We start from the raw sequence: 19,813 nt of genomic DNA on the forward strand, positions 1-19,813 counted from the left end.
TATTCTGTGGTTGTGTAACCATGTGTTCTATAACACGTGATTTGTTGTGATCCAGAGCCATTGGTCACGCAAAATATAACGTGTGTTTGATGCGCAGATTGAGCCCTCTGCTGTTCAAACAGTGCAATTACACTCGATAATAATGAACAGTATGCTAAGTTACGAGTTTCAAAACGTAAATTTTTTAATTTAATTTAATTTAATTTTATTTTACTTTATTTATTTATTTATTTATTTATTTATTTATTTAATTTTATGTATTTATTATTTTATGTATTTATTTATTATATATTTATAAATGTATTTTAGATATTCAATTTACAATGAAATAATGAAATAATTAAATAAAAAAATAGACGATGAGGTGGAGAACAAATCGACAGATTTGAGTTTTCCCTCAAATATTTGTGATGCTGCTTCCTTCCATGACCATAAACATAAATAGGCAAACCTGGAAATTAAACTCATACTCTGTTCAGTGATCGATCCCAGTCAGGGGCAGATTTCTGAATTAAACTATTGGACCACATGGACACAGGGTCACACAAACTCAAAGCACTGCATCATTCTGTCTCAAAATACATCTTTATGCTATTCTCTATATATAAAAAAAAAATCTTTAAATAACATTGCACACAAATCGGCATCTTGGAGAAAAAAAAGGATACGGTTTGATATTTGGTTTATTTTGGAAATCGATTGTGTAGAACTGAATCTATTATATATTAAATCCGTTTCAAATCTACGGAAGCGTATTGCATTCACTTGAGGAAAAAAAATCTGCTCTGTTTTTCTGAATTAACGAGTTAATTATCTCAGAATTATGAGATCATTTTTCATGAATGAAAATTTTTTTGCTCTGTTTTTCTGAATTAACGACCTAATTATCTCAAAATTATGATATATCCGTGAAGCAGACCATATCGGTTCAACTGATCCTGGAGAAACACAGCAACGTCAAGCAGATCAGAATGTTCTTTTCGTCTGAACAGGCGCAAAGTCTTGAGGTGTCTGCGCAAAGTTGACGCACTAATAACAATACCATTTATATTACTTAAAGACCGCAGTATCTCCCAATGTCTCAAACCCAAAGTAAAATAAAACCGGATTAAACTTGAAAGGCGGGAAATGTTTACTCCCATGCAATCCACCTAAAATAGAGCTCCTGGCAGGATTTTTAGGGATCTCATTAATTCAGAAAAACAGAACAATTAATTCTTTTTTTTTTAATGAAAAATGATCTCATAATTCTGAGATAATTAACTCAATAATTCAGAAAAACAGAGCAAATACATTTTATTTCAAGAAAAAATTATCTCATAATTTTGAGATAATTAAGTCGTTAATTCAGAAAAACAGAGCAAAAAACTTTTTATTCATGAAAAATTATCTCATAATTCTGAGATAATTAACTTGTTAATTCAGAAAAACAGAGTAGATTTTTTTTCCTCAAGTGAATGCAATACGCTTCCGTACAAATCAGAATTTAATATAGAATTGTGTATTTAACAAACTGAAAACCCAATGTAACGGTGTCAGGATTTTCATTTGGGAGGACGGGAGTCTGGAGATCCACAATGTTACCAAGTCAGATGAAGGGAGGTACACATGCTTTGCTGAGAACGACAGAGGCAAAGCCAACAGCACCGGATCTCTCTCGGTCGCAGGTAAGAGACCTTACCTCTAGGTAAGTCATATCAATTATAGAATTTTTTTAATTTCCAGTCATTTATCCAGTGATGAACACAGAAGTCTGTTGGACTGTTTGAGATGATGTGTAGAGATTCAAGCTGCTTGGTCGACACCCAAGATGCTGATTGAGCTGTAACTCTGCTCTGCCCCCTGCTGGTCGCAGCTGTTGACAGGCCTTGTTGCTTCTTTGCTTACTGTATATTTTGAAATTTTAGAACAAAATGACGGGATTATTTTAAGGCTTTAATTCTTTGTTTTCCATCGTTAGTTCTTCTTGTGCTGTTCTTTTTCTAGATGCCACTAAGATCACGCTGGCTCCCTCTAACACTGATGTGAGCGTTGGTGAAAACACAAGGATGCAGTGCGCAGCGTCACACGACCCGAGCCTCGACATCACCTTCGTCTGGTCGCTTAACGGCCATGTCATTGACTTCGACAAGGAAGCGGTCGACTACCAGCACACTATTGTGAGAGAACGAAGCCGACAGATTAATAGCAACAACAGCAGGGTTTGAAGTCATTTAGATATTTAGGTTTGATTTGCACCAACATTATTTTGTCTTTTCTGGCTGTTTCCTAGTCTCACTTTTGTAAACCGTTCACAAACTCAGTGCTTATTATTATTTATGGCAACGATTAGTGTAGTTTTGTACTGCGTGTTCTCAGGGTCACTAAATTACATTGACTTGAACTGTTATTAATAAAAAGCCATTACTGGGTTTGAGCGGTAAATTCAATAGGAATAGACTCAAAGTATAAAAATCTCACCTGCGTGTGACAGGAGCAGCTTTCTGTAAGGGATCAAACATCCAGACCCAAAAAATAAAGGAGATTAGATAGAAAACAGACAGGGGTGCAGTGTGTGTGTCAGTGTGTGAGTGTGTATATGTGTGTGTGTGTATGTGTGAGAGAGAGTGTGTGTACCTGTGTGTCTTTGTGCGAGTGACTGTGTGTGTGAGTGTGTGTGTGTATGTGTGTGTCTGTGTGTGTCTTTGTGTGAGTGTGTGTGAGTGTGTGTGAGTGTGTGTGACAGTAAAAGAAACCTACTTATACCCTCAACCCCACCCCTCTCACACACACACACACACTCATACATACATACATGCACACACTCACACACATGTGTGTGTCTTTGTGCGAGTGACTGTGTGTGTGAGTGTGTGAGTGTCTGTGTGTGAGTGAGTGTGTGAGTGTGTATATGTGTGTACTGTATGTGTGTGTGAGAGAGATTGTGTGTACCTGTGTGTCTTTGTGCGAGTGACTGTGTGTGTGAGTGTGTGTGTACGTGTGTCTGTGTGTGTCTTTGTGTGAGTAACTGTGTGTGTGAGTGTGTGTGTACGTGTGTCTGTGTGTGTCTTTGTGCGAGTGACTGTGTGTGAGTGTGTGTGTACGTGTGTGTCTGTGTGTGTCTTTGTGTGAGTGACTGTGAGTGTGTGTGAGAGTAAAAGAAACCTACTTATACCCTCAACCCCACCCCTCACACACACACACACACACACACACACACCCACTCATACATACATACATGCACACACTCACAAACATACACACACGTGTGTGTCTGTGTGTGAGTGTGGGTGTGTGTGTGTACGTGAGTGAGTGTGTGTGAGTGTATTTGTGTGTGTGTGTATGTGTCTGTGTGAGTGTGTGTGTATGTGTGTGCGTATAAGTGTGTGTGTGTGTGTGTGTATGTGTGTGTTTGTGTGTGTGCGTATGTGTGTGTGAGCGTGTGAGTGAATGTATGTGTGTGTGTGTATGTGTGTGTGTGTACATGTGTGTGTATGTGTGAGTGTGTGCAGGTGTGTATGTATGAGTGTGTGTGTGTGTGTGAGAGGGGTGGGGTTGAGGGTATAAGTAGGTTTCTTTTGCTTACAGTATATATAAGATTAGAATTACATTCATACGTATGTTTAGTATTAATAAAATGCATGAATGTTTATCCCAGGATAATAAGCCCAGCGTGTGTGTGTGTGTGTGTGTGTGTGTGTAGGATGGTCAGGCAGGTATTTCCAGCTGTGAGCTGCTGATTAAGAACACTCAGCTGAAGCACGCAGGCCTCTACACCTGCATGGTACAGACACCTGTGGACAACGTCACTGGCTCTGCTGACCTGGTAGTAAGAGGTACAACACACACACACACACACACAAACACACACACACACTTAGATTTCACATACACTCTGTGCCTTGCGTGTGGAATTGTATTATCCTGTACAAGATTTGGCTGTGATAGAAAACACAAGGACTTGCAGGCAGACTAAGTCTAAATCCCCGCTTCACTTAAGTATATTTAAGTTCCTAGTCTGTTGATTTTAGAGGTGCCCCAAAGGCTACAGACTACTGAGCTGTGTTTCTACATATGTTTACACTCACAGCGTCGGGCAGGCGTCCTTATGCAGAGCGGAAAAAAAAAACATGCTGCTCAAGGATAAAATGCAAAAGTGTAAAAGCCTTTTGGGCAGGAATGAAAAATCAGAAAGACAAAATTTTTAAATAATAAAGTGCTGATTTAGGTGTTCGGTGAGGAGGAGGGTCTTTAATCTTTGTCTGAAGACAGCCACAGGAAGTGTGGACCATCACCTAGGTGCCGGAACGGAGGAGACATGATGGATGTCTTTGTTGTAGACCAAAGCGTAAAGGTCTAGCAGCAGTAGGTTTGTGTTAATAGACTAATTTGCTTTATGTCCTGGAATTAAAAGTTAGAGTAGAGAGTAGTGTTGAGTTGTAAATAACTCTGTCCCTTTGTGCTGACGTTGTGTCTACTGTACTGTGGGATGCAGTAACACAATGTTCCTGTCTCACCTCAGTGACTGGCTGCAGGGCTGCAAGAGGAGGTGAATAATGAGGTGTAAATAAAATGACTGGAAGCAACGGGAGCTGGTTTGACTCGGTACAGGTCTGTAAGACCGGAGACCAAATACGACCACTAAAAATACACACACACACAGACATACACACACTCACACACACATACTGTACACACACATACAAACACTCACACACACATACATACACATACTCACACACATACACACACAAACACACATACAATACACACACACATACAAACACTCACACAAACACACACAAACACTCAACACACACACACACACATACAAACACTCACACACACAAAAACACACGCACACACAAACACACACACAGAAACACTCACACACACAAAAACACACACACACATACATACACACACACATACAAACACTCACACACACACACACACACACACACAAACATTCACACACACAAAAACACACGCACACACAAACACACACAAACACACACACAGAAACACTCACACACACAAAAACACACACACACACAAACACAAACACACACACACAAACACTCACACACACAAAAACACACGCACACACAAACACACACACACACAAACACACGCACACACACACACATACAAACACTCACACACACACACAGTTACATTTACATTTACAGCATGTGACACTCTCTTATCCAGAGCGACGTACATACTGTAAGTGCTTAAATCTCTAACATTGAATACATTAATGCTGGATCACTAAGTTACATACTTAAGATACCATGAGTTTAAAACATTTGTTCAAAGTTACAATGAAAAAGTGTGAAAGGGTTTTTTTTTTTTTTTTTTAAATGCAAAAGATAGTAAAGAAGTTCTAGTTGAAGTGTTTCCTGAATAAGTAGGTCTTCAACCGCCGGTGGAAAATATCCAGTGACTCAGCTGTCCGGACCTCTAGGGGAAGTTCGTTCCACCACCTTGTGCCAGTACAGAGAAGAGTCTTGTAGTACACACACACACACACACAAACACGCACAAACACACACACATACGCACACACACACTTGCTTACATACACACACACCCACACAAACACACACACCCACACAAACACACACACACACAAACACACAGACACACACACACAGACACACACGCACACACACATACGCACACACACACTTGCTTACATACACACATCCACACAAACACACACACATACACACACACTCATACACACACACACACACACACACACACACACACACACACACACACACACACGCACACACTTACACACATACACAAACAAACATGCACACACACACACATACGCACACACACACTTGCTTACATACACACACACAAAAACACACACACTCACACAAACACACACACATGCACACACAAACACAAACACACAAATACACACACACACAAGCCTCAGGTACAATAAGTCATTTTATCATGAAATGTAAAGCTCGAGAAATCGCAGGTTTGAATCCCAGGAGACGAGCTACAGTAGCAAGTTGTCTGGGAAGGAGGAATGGTGTTTCTCTCTACTGTCAATTACAGTGACACTATGTAGTCCATCACAGGCATCTGTGAGCTCATGCATGCGAAATTTTTTCCTTAGAGCTTGTTAGCCTGCATTGTGACACGGAATGATCCAGCAATTTGGAAAACTGGCTTGGTTTGGCTTCTGCTAGTTTGCACCTCAACTAGTTGATAGCTGTTGTAGCTGTTGATAGAGTTGAGTGGTGAATAGTTATTGGTAGGTGACTGAACAGGTGAAAAGTCAGAGGGCAAAGAGAATGCTTCTGTCTTTTTAATGGTTACAGCGTGGAATCCAACGATAATATACGACGATATACTGGACGTCCAGACGTAGATCGCAATGTCACAAGAAAGCATTTGTAGTTGTTGCATGTTAAATATTACAAATTGGTTTAAAATAAAATTTAGCATTCTTTTCTAAAAAATAAATCAATGCTATATTGTCATTTGATGCCATTTATAACGTTGCATTGTTGAATTAACACATTTGATTGGTAGTTCCTTGCCAGACCACCAGAGGGCATCACCCGCCTTGTTATTGTTTCATGTGCTCTGTGCCATGCCCTTTCCTATCCTGTTTTCCCGCCATCTCACCTGTTTCTTGTTTACCTTGATGTACTGCTTTAGATATACCTTATTACCTTATCTTATTGTCTTTGTGATCGTGAGTCATTGTTGTTGTGCGCTAGTCGTTACATCCCGGTTTTATGTTTTGTTTCTGTCATGTTTAATGTAAGTTGTGAGTTTTCGTTATGTTAATAAAGCAGTGCACACACTGAATCCTGCAAGTGGGTCTGATTTGCTACTGGAGGCGATCGAGCCAATGCCAGAGATCCGGGTTCGATCCCCACCACCTGTGGCGTCTGTCCGGAATTATCATTGGCGTCTATGAACGACGGTGTTAGAGTCGGTTCCTGCTCTTCTCTGTATTCTATTCGTGGTTCAAGCCGTTACGCAGTCACACATTTGAAGTTGCCAAGCAGTAAATTTCCACAGATGTTAACAAGCGCTAATGAGACAAGCCTCAGTAGTGTGCCAGCGACCATAACGTCTTGAGGTTGGAGCTGTTTGCTAGATCAGCTCCACTAAAGGCAACGTAATCAGGGGAGGCTTCGGAATCAGATAGAGGAGCCTGTTTTCCGAATTTGTCATCTACTTCCTTTCTTAATTTTTAATCTCTTTTACAATCTTACAAAACCCAGGTCAGATGCTCAGAACAGCGTGTGATTATTTGGTGTGAGGGTCGGTCAGATATAACGAAATGTTCTGCCAGAAACTTTTATCGATTAGGAAGAAGGAGGAAACTGCTGGACAATTTGATTTACCGGGAAAACAATTCAGCAGAGATTAACGAACACGTCACAGCTTTTCATTTGTACTTGGAAACATATTACTCTTGGTGAATATTTTTATCTTGTTATTCTTTTGTTAATCATTCCGAAAAACATGCATCAATAAAAGATATCGCCTTTTTCTGTCATCGTCTAATTTGCGATGACTCAGACATCATCATTCGTCGCTCGAAAACTGCGGAAAAGAGGAACAATTACATTTAAATACATTGATTTATGTATTTAAATAAAAATAAAGCTTATATCATGTGTTCTATTTATTAAGGCACTTAATTTTAACAAGTGCTGCTTTTATTGTTCATATGTTTTTTTTTTTGCACACATCTACAGTCTATCACATTCAGACGTTTCTCTTTTTCTCACTTGGGTGAAAGTGTGTCAAAAAAAATTATACACAGAAATGTTCCACGTTTTGGATTTCTATATAAAATGATGCATTGTATATGTGTAATGTGGATGAAATGTATTTTAAGTTTCCAGCTCCTCATTATTTAACATTTTACACTTAAGGTTTAGAGCATGGGTGTCGGAACCATTATATGTGGGTGGGACAGGACCCACCCACTTTTTAAGACCAATAATTTTGGACCCACCCACTTTTTAAGACCTATAATATTGGACCCACCCACTTTTTAAGACCAATAATATTGGACCCACCCACTTTTTAAGACCAATAATATTGGATCCCACCCACTTTTTAAGACCAATAATTTTGGACCCACCCACTTTTTAAGACCAATAATTTTGGACCCATCCACTTTTTAAGACCAATAATATTGGACCCACCCACCCACTTTTTAAGACCAATAATATTGGACCCACCCACTTTTTAAGACCAATAATATTGGACCCACCTACTTTTTAAGACCAATAATATTGGACCCACCCACTTTTTAAGACCAATAATATTGGACCCACCCACTTTTTAAGAAAAAATAATATTGGACCCACCCACTTTTTAAGACCAATAATATTGGACCCATCCACTTTTTAAGACCAATAATACTGGACCCACCCACTTTTTAAGACCAATAATATTGGACCCACCCACTTTTTAAGACCAATAATATTGGACCCATCCACTTTTTAAGACCAATAATTTTGGACCCACCCACTTTTTAAGTCCAATATTATTGGACCTACCCACTTTTTAAGACCAATAATATTGGACCCACCCACTTTTTAAGACCAATAATTTTGGACCCACCCACTTTTTAAGACCAATAATATTGGACCCACCCACCCACTTTTTAAGACCAATAATATTGGACCCACCCACTTTTTAAGACCAATAATATTGGACCCACCCACTTTTTAAGACCAATAATATTGGACCCACCCACTTTTTAAGACCAATAATATTGGACCCATCCACTTTTTAAGACCAATAATACTGGACCCACCCACTTTTTAAGACCAATAATATTGGACCCACCCACTTTTTAAGACCAATAATTTTGGACCCACCCACTTTTTAAGTCCAATAATATTGGACCCACCTACTTTTTAAGTCCAATAATATTGGACCCACCTACTTTTTAAGACCAATAATTTTGAACCCACCCACTTTTTAAGTCCAATAATATTGGACCCACCTACTTTTTAAGTCCAATAATATTGCACCCACCCACTTTTTAAGACCAATAATATTGCACCCACCCACTTTTTAAGACCAATAATTTTGGACCCACCCACTTTTTAAGACCAATAATTTTGGACCCACCCACTTTTTAAGACCAATAATTTTGGACCCACCGACTTTTTAAGACCAATAATTTTGGACCCACCCACTTTTTAAGACCAATAATATTGGACCCACCCACTTTTTAAGACCAATAATATTGGACCCACCCACTTTTTATTTGCTTCCGACGCCCATGGTTTAGAGACACTGTCTAGAGTTAGATACACAAGTGTGGACTAATCGAAACACAGATGCAGCTTGGAAGACAGAAGATGTGTATTGTGCTGAGCAGAGTCTGTTCTTGCCCCGCCAGGGCCTCCGGGAGCTCCGGGAGGAGTGCGTGTGGAGGAGATTGGGGTAAGGTCTGTGAAGCTTCTCTGGAGTCATGGAACAAATAATCACAGCCCCATATCCAAATACATCATCCAATACAGAGAGACCACAACTGACGAGGAATGGAAAGATGCCGTAACCTGTGAGTACTGCAACAAGTCCTTACAATTAGTCAATTAGTGACGTGACATACGGCTAAGTACGGTGACCCAGACTCAGAATTCGTTCCCTGCATTTAACCCATCCAAAGTGCACACACACAGCAGTGAACACACACACACACACCGTGAACACACACCCGGAGCAGTGGGCAGCCATTTACGCTGCGGCGCCCGGCGAGCAGTTGGGGGGGTTCGGTGCCTTGCTCAAGGGCACCTCGGTCGTGGTGTTGCCGGCCCGAGACTCAAACCCACAACCTTAGGGTTAGGATTCAAACTCTCTAACCATTAGGCCACGACTTCCACGACAATCAGGACACAATAACAAATGTTACCATTATAAAAAACAATCAGTTCACTTTCTTTTAATTCCTAATTTTGTCATTCATATTGAATTACAGCTGTAGCAATATAAAAGTTTTACCTAAAGTACAGCGCTTATAGTGTGAAATACAGACCGGGATGATTTGTGATGCTATACCACAGGTACATACAGTACAGCGTTCCAGGATTCGTATCTACAGCTTAGTGCTCAAGTCTTCATCAGTGAACGTTTGAAGACTTCAGCCAGAAGGAATTAATGTTAAGTCTGTAATGACTTCAGAAATGCCTCTGACCTGTCGGTTCCTCAGGAGCTCTCGGTTCCACAATTCCACTCGATTATAGACTGTTGTAGAAAGGACGTCATTTACATTGACATCATTTCTTGTCCAGTGTCACCTAAATGAGGATGAGGTTCACTTCTAAATCTGGATCCTCTCAAGGTTTCTCAGGGAGTTTTTCCTCACCACCGTCACCTCAGGCTTGTTTATTAGAGATAAACAGTGACTTTATTTTAAATTAAAAAAAATTTTTTTTATTCTGCTTCTATATTTTTGTAAAGCTGCTTTGAGACAACGTTAATTGTTAAAAGTGCTGTACAAATAAATTGCATTGAAATTTAAATATCACTTAACATCAAAATCATCCTGTTACAAATCAGTTTTAAAAGAAATTATAACAGTTTCTTTATCCAAATAATGCAATAATGTTATTTAATGCTATTTATGATGCTGCATTGTTGCCTTGTCTACTTTGATTTGTCTTAAATGGTGAAAGATCACAAGTATATTTATGCATATCGTCGCTGTCAGGCAGAAACCTCGTATGTCCAAATTTGGTCAGTTACATTTTTTTTAACATATCGATGCTATTGGTCAGTCCCCACGTGGGTCTGTTATTTTTACAAGTTATTAACCAATCTAAAGTCTTGAAAATAGCTTGAGCGCAAATCTCATAACTCCATTGGACACTTCAACTGTCCACCTCTTCCTCACTCCGTGTGAGAGCTTCACGGCATATTTCTCCTCAAGAAGAGTCGCAACGAATCAACACGTCTTCTGAGGTAAATGTCTTCAAAACACTGGGCTCAAGGAAAAAAAAATCTTGACCCCTGCTAGTTCTGGTGCTCGTCTGAGGACAGGAATTTAGCACAAGACAATCCACTGCAACGCGGACTAAACCCTGTGTGCTGCAGATAAGGTACGGCATTTTTTTAATTTCTGAAAAGTAACGGTTTTGGAGATATGAGGATTCCGCCTGACAGCGACGATATATAATGATGTAATTAATTTACTTACCAAAAAAAACCCCATCATTGTTTTTTGAGGACATTTATTTATTTATTATAATGTAAGTGATAGCAGTTAATGGACAGAACACAAGGTTTAAAAGTATTAACACAGTTGCATTGGATGTGGATGTGACTGATCAGGTGTTGGATATATTTTGATATGGATTTTATATCTGGATGTCATATCAACTGGACTTCTTTCTAGTTAGATCGCTACTCATCCGAGCAGCTTCTTCGGTCTGAGGGAAGTTGGCAGGATTCCACAAATGTTATCCTCTAGGGTCAAGGATCCTCCCCTCCCTGGAGAGCCTCTTTAATGGAACAATGAGTTTTGATCTAACTAGAACTAGAAGAAGTGCAGTTGTCATGACTCAACTTCCAGATAACCGTACCTGTATGACTGAGAACCTTCACAGACTCATGGGTTTTACTTCCATATCATTTATATTTAATGCGTCTTTGAAAATATTAAATTGTAAAAAAAATAATAATAAATAAATAAAAAGATGGATTTTAATAAATTTCAGGAGTTTGAATTTTATAACATTATACTGTATATTTTTTATTTTTTAATTTTTTAATTTAAAAAAAATGTTCACACATTAGATTTGGCACAGGTTTCGTCCTTCTTGACGCAACCCTCTTATTTTTTATCCGGGCTCGGGATTCGAACCTGGCGATGAGAGGGCGGGATCCTGCCGCCGGAACACCAGGGGGCATTTAATTATCCTGAATATACAGTAGCATGTAAAATTTAAACAGCGTAAAGTGACCAGTGGCTGTGATGGGTTTCTCTTTCAGCTCCTCGCAATGTGGAAGGAAACGCAGAAAGGGTCACAGTCGTCGATCTGCTTCCTTGGACTGAATATGAGTTTCGAGTCATTGCTACAAACACTCTGGGTATCGGAGAACCGAGTGAACCATCAAGCAAAACCACCACACTGGAAGCACGTATGTCTCTAAAGGATTTCATCACTGTTTACTTGTTTAACTTATGTAGATATGCTGAATGTAGATATGCTGAATTATTGAGACAAATGAAAAATTTTCAACTCTGAATTTACATCAGATATTGTAGAGGAATTCTGGGGATTTAATCAAGTCCCTTTTCACTGTATATATATATATATATTTCACTTGCTTTAGATGTTAGGCTCTCTTCTTGGTAGTATTACTGTTAAAGCTCTTAACTTACTCAGTAATAACTATTAACACCTAATAATAAGAGTTTGTCTCATATTCTTATCTTATTGTAGCTCCTGTGGTGGCTCCATCAGATGTAGGAGGAGGTGGTGGAACGGGTAGAGAGCTCACCATCACATGGACGGTATTTTATTTTTTTTATGTGAATGTCATTACACATCATTACATATTTGTCACTAGTGGATATTTGACCCAGTTTTTTTTTTTCAGCGTTTATGACTGTTTTCTGTTCTGTCTGTTCTCAGCCTGTTCAGCCACAATACTACTATGGAAATAATTTTGGCTACATTATCACATTTAAGCCTAACGATGGCACAGAGAACGATCATTGGCACAGAGTGACCGTTTCCGACCCTCGTGCCAGTCGCTACGTCTACAAAGACCCCTCTATTCCCCCAGCCACAAAGTTTGATGTAAAAGTAAAGGCCTTCAACAATATGGGAGAGGGACCCTACAGTCTCCCTGCTGTGGTTTACTCTGCCCAGGATGGTGAGTATCAGAGGCAGATTTTATTTACCACTTATTTAATATATTCTTCTGTGTGTATTATAGATGTATATACAGTACACAGTGGAGAGTCAAAGAGAACAACAACTTGCAATCGGCCACCTTAAATACCTTTTCTCATGATTAGATGCACCTGTTTATGAAATTCAAGTCTTAAGGAGCCACCAAACCAATTCATTCATTCATCTTCTACCGCTTATCCGAACTACCTCGGGTCACGGGGAGCCTGTGCCTATCTCAGGCGTCATCGGGCATCAAGGCAGGATACACCCTGAACGGAGTGCCAACCCATCGCAGGGCACACACACACACACACACTCTCATTCACTCACGCAATCACACACTAGGGACAATTTTCCAGAGATGCCAATCAACCTACCATGCATGTCTTTGGACCAGGGGAGGAAGCCGGAGTACCCGGAGGAAACCCCCGAGGCACGGGGAGAACATGCAAACTCCACACACACAAGGTGGAGGCGGGAATCGAACCCCGACCCTGGAGGTGTGAGGCGAACGTGCTAACCACTAAGCCACCGTGCCCCCCACCAAACCAATTGTGTGTCCCAATTAATCAGTGCTAAGTAGTTACAGGTATTCAAATCAACACAATGGCAAGGGTGCCCAAATTTATGCACCTGTCTAATTTTGTTTTGATGCATATTGCGCATATTCTGTTAATCCAATAAACCTTTCACTACTGAAATATTACTTTAGCGTCCTTCAGTTATTTGATGGATCAAAATGAATTTGCTGAACCAAAACACCCAAATATTTATAAATGAACATCATGGAAATGGTCAGGGGTGCCTAAACTTTTGCATACGACTGTATTACTGTGTTCGAGACGAGTCTCTCGATCTGATTCGTTCGATACAACGGACTTCGTATTTAGGAAGGTTGTCTGTCGTAACATGCTACTTATATTGCACGAGTTGGAATAAATATTTAACTTCTTAATCAAGTCTATCCTCAATTCTCTGAAAGTCGGTACAAGCTCCAGGGATTTGAAAAACATAAGATGGCCGTCAGATTAACCGGTTAGTGTACCATCATGCCAGCTCAGGAAAATCATCAGAGGCAACAGTCAGCCCCAAGAAGGAACTGGATGATTCCTGGAAGGTCTGGTGACCTACAGTATGGGAACACTTTGAGTTCCTACTGTAGTGTACCAACATGGTACGCTATTAACAGCCAACAGGTGGTGGACTGAAAGGTCAAAATGTCAAACCCGCCAATTACAAGGACCACGAGTGACATCTGAATCTTATTTTATTCAACTGAGCAACAGTGGCTGCTTGGTGGACCTGGGATTTGAACTCACAACCTTCTGATCAGTAGTCCAAGCAACATCCTTTCGTATAATTTCGGAGAAACAAATTCGGATGAAATCATGAAACATTCCGTGTAGCGACATCTCTGCTGCATTCAAGCCGCGTTTTCCTGAATGTCCAAGCAAAACTACACGACACGACCGTTCTACTTTTATAAAGTTGAAAGGATTTGTTGAAAATAGAAACCTGAGGCATTGTTTTAATCAAACTGATTTTTGTGCATTGTTTGTTTGTTAATAGGGACGAATAAGACGGAGACGTGCTGTCATAAGAAACTGTTCCTCACTAGTGTGTATACGTTTGACTTTTTGGCTGCAGATGTCAAACATTTATAGTGTTAAAGGTGGGGTCTCCGTTGTTTGAAAGCCAATGTTGACATTTGAAATCACCAAAACAAACACGCCCCTAGCCCAAATGGGTTCCACCCCTGTATCGATAGCTCCGCCCCATACATACATACGTAACCCAGGCAACTAATGGAAAGAAACGTGTCTTTATCATAGCTGAAGTGAAGAACAATACGATTGTAGATAAACAAACAAGCAAAAATGACACACAAGCATAATCATGTAAAGGACAAAGGCATATATTAGTTCTGTGTAACAAAGCAAAACCAACGTTACTCACCTATCGAGAAGGAAAAAAGCGCCTCGGCGTCCCATCGCAGGCCTTCCTGCTCCTTCAGTTCTCTCCAGCGCTGGAAAGCTGATCCTATATTTACACGTCCTACTTCTTACCTTATCGTAAACCTTTCTTCTCTTTCTTTCTTTGTTTTTATCCTCCATGTCAATGTTAAAGCCGCTTTCTACTAATGTCACACATGCGCACTGAACACTCTCTCCGCCCATATTGACAAGACACGCCCCTTTCTGCTCATTGGCTACACGTTTATTTTGTTTTTGTTTTGTTTGGCGTCCTGACGCAGTTTTCTGAAGCATTTCTCAAACAACGGAGACCCCACCTTTAAGTAAGAAGCTGCAGTGAAGCCAATATACAATATCAATTCAGGGTTGATTCATTTATTTTTACGGAGTTGTCTACTTTCTGTGTTGAGACGACATTATGGTGGATTTTGATGTAAGACAGATTGTCAGGTTTTACACAGACGTGTATAACATTGGCTGCCATTAAACTTCATTTTAATTAAACTTAAAACTAAGAAATTCTGAAATTCATGTAAACATTTCAGTTTTTTTTTTTCCACCAGAGATGCTTCGGATAATATAATTAAAAAAAAAGCATTCAGTTATAAAATGATGTTATATGATAGATCGATGTTTTATTTCCACTTGCTGTAGATGTATCTGAAATGCAGAAACACAAGGCTTGGGGTTGTAATAATTGCAGATAATTGGTTTAAATATTCAGTTTATCCAGTGTTTGGATGCTCTTATTATAATTGATGTGTCGGTCTAACACACCGTATGTTCTCAGCCCCCTCAGCAGCTCCCACCATTATAGAGGCCAGAACCTTGTCAGCGACGGAGGCCGTCGTGTGGTGGCGTCCACTCATGCAGCAGACAGTTGAGGGCTATCAGGTTAGTCTGACGATCCTGCAGGCACACTGACTTTACACTGAGCGATGATTCGCCCCTTCACGCAGCTTCAGTTGTGTGTTAGTTATAATTACAGCTGTGGTAATTAGTGACGTGGTGTTGGAATGACGTGTTATACAGTAGGAGGGAAAACAATGTTAGGATATTACAGTAACATATTAACATGAGGCTTGTTTAATGTGTGACAGGTGAGGTACTGGAGGAAATCCTTGGAGAATGAGGCATCAGCACAACGCATCTCCAGCAGAGAGAATCAGACACGTCTGGACAACATGAAGCCGAACACTCATTATGTGATAGAAGTGCGTGCTTTCAACGGTGCAGGTTATGGACCCGCGAGCCAGAGATACGAGATCTATACGAAGAAAGCACGTAAGGATCACGCTGACATTTCGCACAACCAAAGATTGAACCATTCTAGAAATATTCCCATGTTTTGTAGCCTAGTCTTTAAAAAAAGTGCAACTATGCAACCTGGTGCAAACAGTGCAGGACAAGACAGTGCAGGACAAGACAGACAAGACAGTGCAGGACAAGACAGACAAGACAGTGCAGGACAATACAAACAATACAGTGCAGGACAAGACAGACAAGACAGTTCAGGACAATACAAACAAGACAGTACAAGACAGTGCAGGACAAAACAGACAAGACAGTGCAGGACAATACAAACAAGACAGTGCAGGACAAGACAGACGAGACAGTGCAGGACAATACAAACAAGACAGTGCAGGACAAGACAGACAAGACAATGCAGGACAATACAAACAAGACAGTACAGGACAAGACAGTGCAGGACATTACAAACAAGACAGTGCAGGACAAGACAGACGACAGTGCAGGACAATACAAACAAGACAGTGCAGGACAAGACAGACAAGACAGTGCAGGACAATACAAACAAGACAGTGCAGGACAAGACAGACAAGACAGTGCAGGACAAGACAGACAAGACAGTGCAGGACAAGACAGACAAGACAGTGCAGGACAATACAAACAAGAAAGTGCAGGACAAGACAGACAAGACAGTGCAGGACATTACAAACAAGACAGTGCAGGACAAGACAGACAAGACAGTGCAGGACAAGACAGACAAGACAGTGCAGGACAATACAAACAGTTTCGTAGCAGCAGGTCCCTGAGATAGTGTATAAGAAACTGTTACACAGTCTGGTCGTGAGGGCCCAAATGCTTCGGTACCTTTTTCCAGACGGCAGGAGGGTGAAGAGTGTGTGTGAGGGGTGTGTGGGGTCGTCCACAATGCTGTTAGCTTTGTGGATGCAGCGTGTGGTGTAAGTGTCCATGATAGAGGGAAGAGAGACTCCAATGATCTTCTCCGCTGTCCTCACCTATCCGCTGCAGGGTCTTGCGATCCGAGATGGGTGCAGTTCCCGAACCAGACAGTCATGTTTAAATGTACTAAGAATACGGTGGAACCTTTTGGACCAGAATTCACATTCACTCGTCTGCGCTTATTTTTCATGTTTTTTCAGCTATACACAGTTTTATAACTTATGTGTCGAGCTGTTAAACAGAACAGAACTTATTCCGGTCAGCAGGTGGCACTGTTGTTAGTACACGGCTATTGAACATTCGTTGGAAGAGTTAGTGAGGTAATAATTATGCAACTGTTCCATTTGAATGTAGGTTTTTTTTTAGTTCTGATGAAATTGAATAACCTTTATCAATAAAATGACGGTTTATGTCATAATGACATTAATTATGAGTTATTTTGACATTTTTACGTGAGTCATAGTTTCAGTGGGCTAAACCCAACCCTAGCAATGCCCTTATCCACACGACATATACGGTACATTTGACTTTGGCTTTCTTTTTCAGCTCCAAGTCGGCCACCAAAAATAATCGGCACAAGGGTGAACTCCATTGGAACTTTAGTCAATGTTGCCTGGCAGCGTGTGGAGGCTTTTTCCAATGAGTCCGCTGTAGAGAGCTATAAGGTATAGACCATTTGACTGGGTCTAGTCTGTCCCAAGCTGTGTTTTGTTAATAACTGAATTTGTCTCAAAAATGTATGTGAATGTCACATGACTTATAGCTGTACCTGAATACTGCAGTGTATTTGTCTGTTTTTATTTTGAAGGTCCTGTATAGACAGGAAGGTCTGAGCACCGGGACACTGTACACTACAAATAAGGAGTCCATAGACCTGCCCATTCACAAAGGTGATTACCTGGTGGAGGTGAGAGCACAGAGCAAGGGAGGAGATGGAGCTGTGGCTCAAGTACGCATCTCAGGTAAGCTTTCTATCACATCAGACCTTCATTAATGTATCTTCGCCTACCATGTTATGTTAATTAGCATAGAACGTGTTAGCTCACATTTGTTTACGCAGCGCTGATAATAAGTCGAAACGGCATGAATTCGTTATAGACCAGTTCAGTGTGAGGCAGAATAAATTTAATGCTTAGTCTCATGTGACCATTTCAAGTAGGACGAGTCCATACTGAGGTTTACGCGCTGTGATTTGTCAGTGTCATGAACCTTTGGGGCTGAACAGCTGCTGCTACAGTGAGCTGAATGGGGAGATACAGTACATGACTGTGAGAGAAAGACAACCCTGTAATGATGGATGACTCTCACAAAGAACTTCCGTAAGATGTAATTTCACAAGTCGAACTCTACCGTCAAGTGCTGCGGTTTATATAATAACACGGTGTGTTTTTCTTTAAAGGTAGATATTCCTCGGGTGAATACAGGACATTATGCTACTTTCATAACAATTGGGATCCTTTCCTTTATCTCTTTGAGGTTTGAAGTGTAGTATTTGTTTGGGAAATAGCTTTTAATATGTTTGAACGAGACGAGCACCAGAACTAGCGGGGGTCAAGATTTTTTTTCTCTTTGAGCCCAGTGTTCTGAAGACATTTACCTCAGAAGACGTGTTGATTCGTTGCGACTCTTCTTGAGGAGAAATATGCCGTGAAGCTCTCCCACGGAGTGAGGAAGAGGTGGACAGTTGAAGTGTCCAATGGAGTTATGAGATTTGCGCTCAAGCTATTTTCAAGACTTTAGATTGGTTAATAACTTGTAAAAATAACAGACCCACGTGGGGACTGACCAATAGCATCGATATGTGAAAAAATATGAAATTGACCAAATTTGGACATACGAGTTTTCCGCCCGACAGTGACGATATGAAAGTGTTACCACATCCCCTGGAGATCTAACCATCACATCTCACAGCTCTTTGTGTCTATTTGGTATCCGATTTATTTCCTCCATTCACTAGCACTCTTCTGTGAAGGCTTTCCACTAGATGTTGGAGCGTGACTGTGTGTATTTGTGTTCATTCATCTACAAGAGAATCAGTGAGATCAGACAGTAAGAGTGAGGAGGTCTGGGGTTCACTCGTTGTTCCAGTTCATCACAAAGGTGTTCAGTGGGGTTGAGTCAGAGTCAGGGCTCCGTGCAGGACACTCGAGTTTTTTCACTATAACCGTGATACACCATGTGTTCGTGGATCTCTGTGCTTTGTGCACAGGGGTATTGTCATGCTGGAAAGGTTTGGCCTCTTATGCCCTTTTTCCACCGGAAAGAACCAGGTGCTGGTTCAGAGCTAGCGCTGGTGCTGGTTCAAAGTTGGTTCCACTGGCGAACCTCCTAAGAACCGGTTTTCCTTTCCATCGGTTAGAGAGCCGTCACAGAGCCGAGTCTGACATCACTGTATACGTGTCACGTTACACAGCAACGTTAGCGCAGCAGCGGCAAACACAAACACAACACAAACACAAAAATGGCGGATGTTGCTTTACTGTTAATGCAGAAAACACAGAACACAGAAAAAGGTTCGCCTTAGCATGTAGCTACCTACTATCATGTGTGCTGATAATGTATCATATCGCGGTAAAGTAAAAGTGTATTAAACATTAGTATACTTAAGGTACATTATCAAATGCGCTAACAGTAGCCCCGCCCACAGCCCCGCCCACGCAAGCGGTTCTTAAGTCTAGACCAACAACGAGATGTCTTACTTACAGTAAGAACCACTTTTCCTGGTTCAGAGCCGGT

At 40.7% G+C, this 19,813-nt stretch overlaps 1 protein-coding gene across 5 annotated transcripts in view; it reads left to right on the top strand.

Annotated features, from left to right (window-relative positions):
* cntn1a (contactin 1a) overlaps nt 1-19,813 on the top strand; it is an 80,475-nt gene that overhangs the window by 58,008 nt on the left and 2,654 nt on the right. For all 5 annotated transcript variants that reach the window (XM_060886709.1, XM_060886711.1, XM_060886712.1 and 2 more), the window contains exons 13-23: nt 1,540-1,667; nt 1,987-2,159; nt 3,683-3,815; nt 9,398-9,559; nt 11,989-12,138; nt 12,444-12,514; nt 12,636-12,879; nt 15,663-15,766; nt 15,973-16,156; nt 17,624-17,742; nt 17,886-18,039. In XM_060886709.1, coding sequence (XP_060742692.1) covers nt 1,540-1,667; nt 1,987-2,159; nt 3,683-3,815; nt 9,398-9,559; nt 11,989-12,138; nt 12,444-12,514; nt 12,636-12,879; nt 15,663-15,766; nt 15,973-16,156; nt 17,624-17,742; nt 17,886-18,039 — 1,622 coding nt within the window. The remainder of the gene's footprint in view (nt 1-1,539; nt 1,668-1,986; nt 2,160-3,682; nt 3,816-9,397; nt 9,560-11,988; nt 12,139-12,443; nt 12,515-12,635; nt 12,880-15,662; nt 15,767-15,972; nt 16,157-17,623; nt 17,743-17,885; nt 18,040-19,813) is intronic.

The sequence above is a fragment of the Tachysurus vachellii genome, chromosome 14, assembly GCF_030014155.1.
Source record: "Tachysurus vachellii isolate PV-2020 chromosome 14, HZAU_Pvac_v1, whole genome shotgun sequence".
Lineage (NCBI taxonomy): Eukaryota > Metazoa > Chordata > Actinopteri > Siluriformes > Bagridae > Tachysurus > Tachysurus vachellii.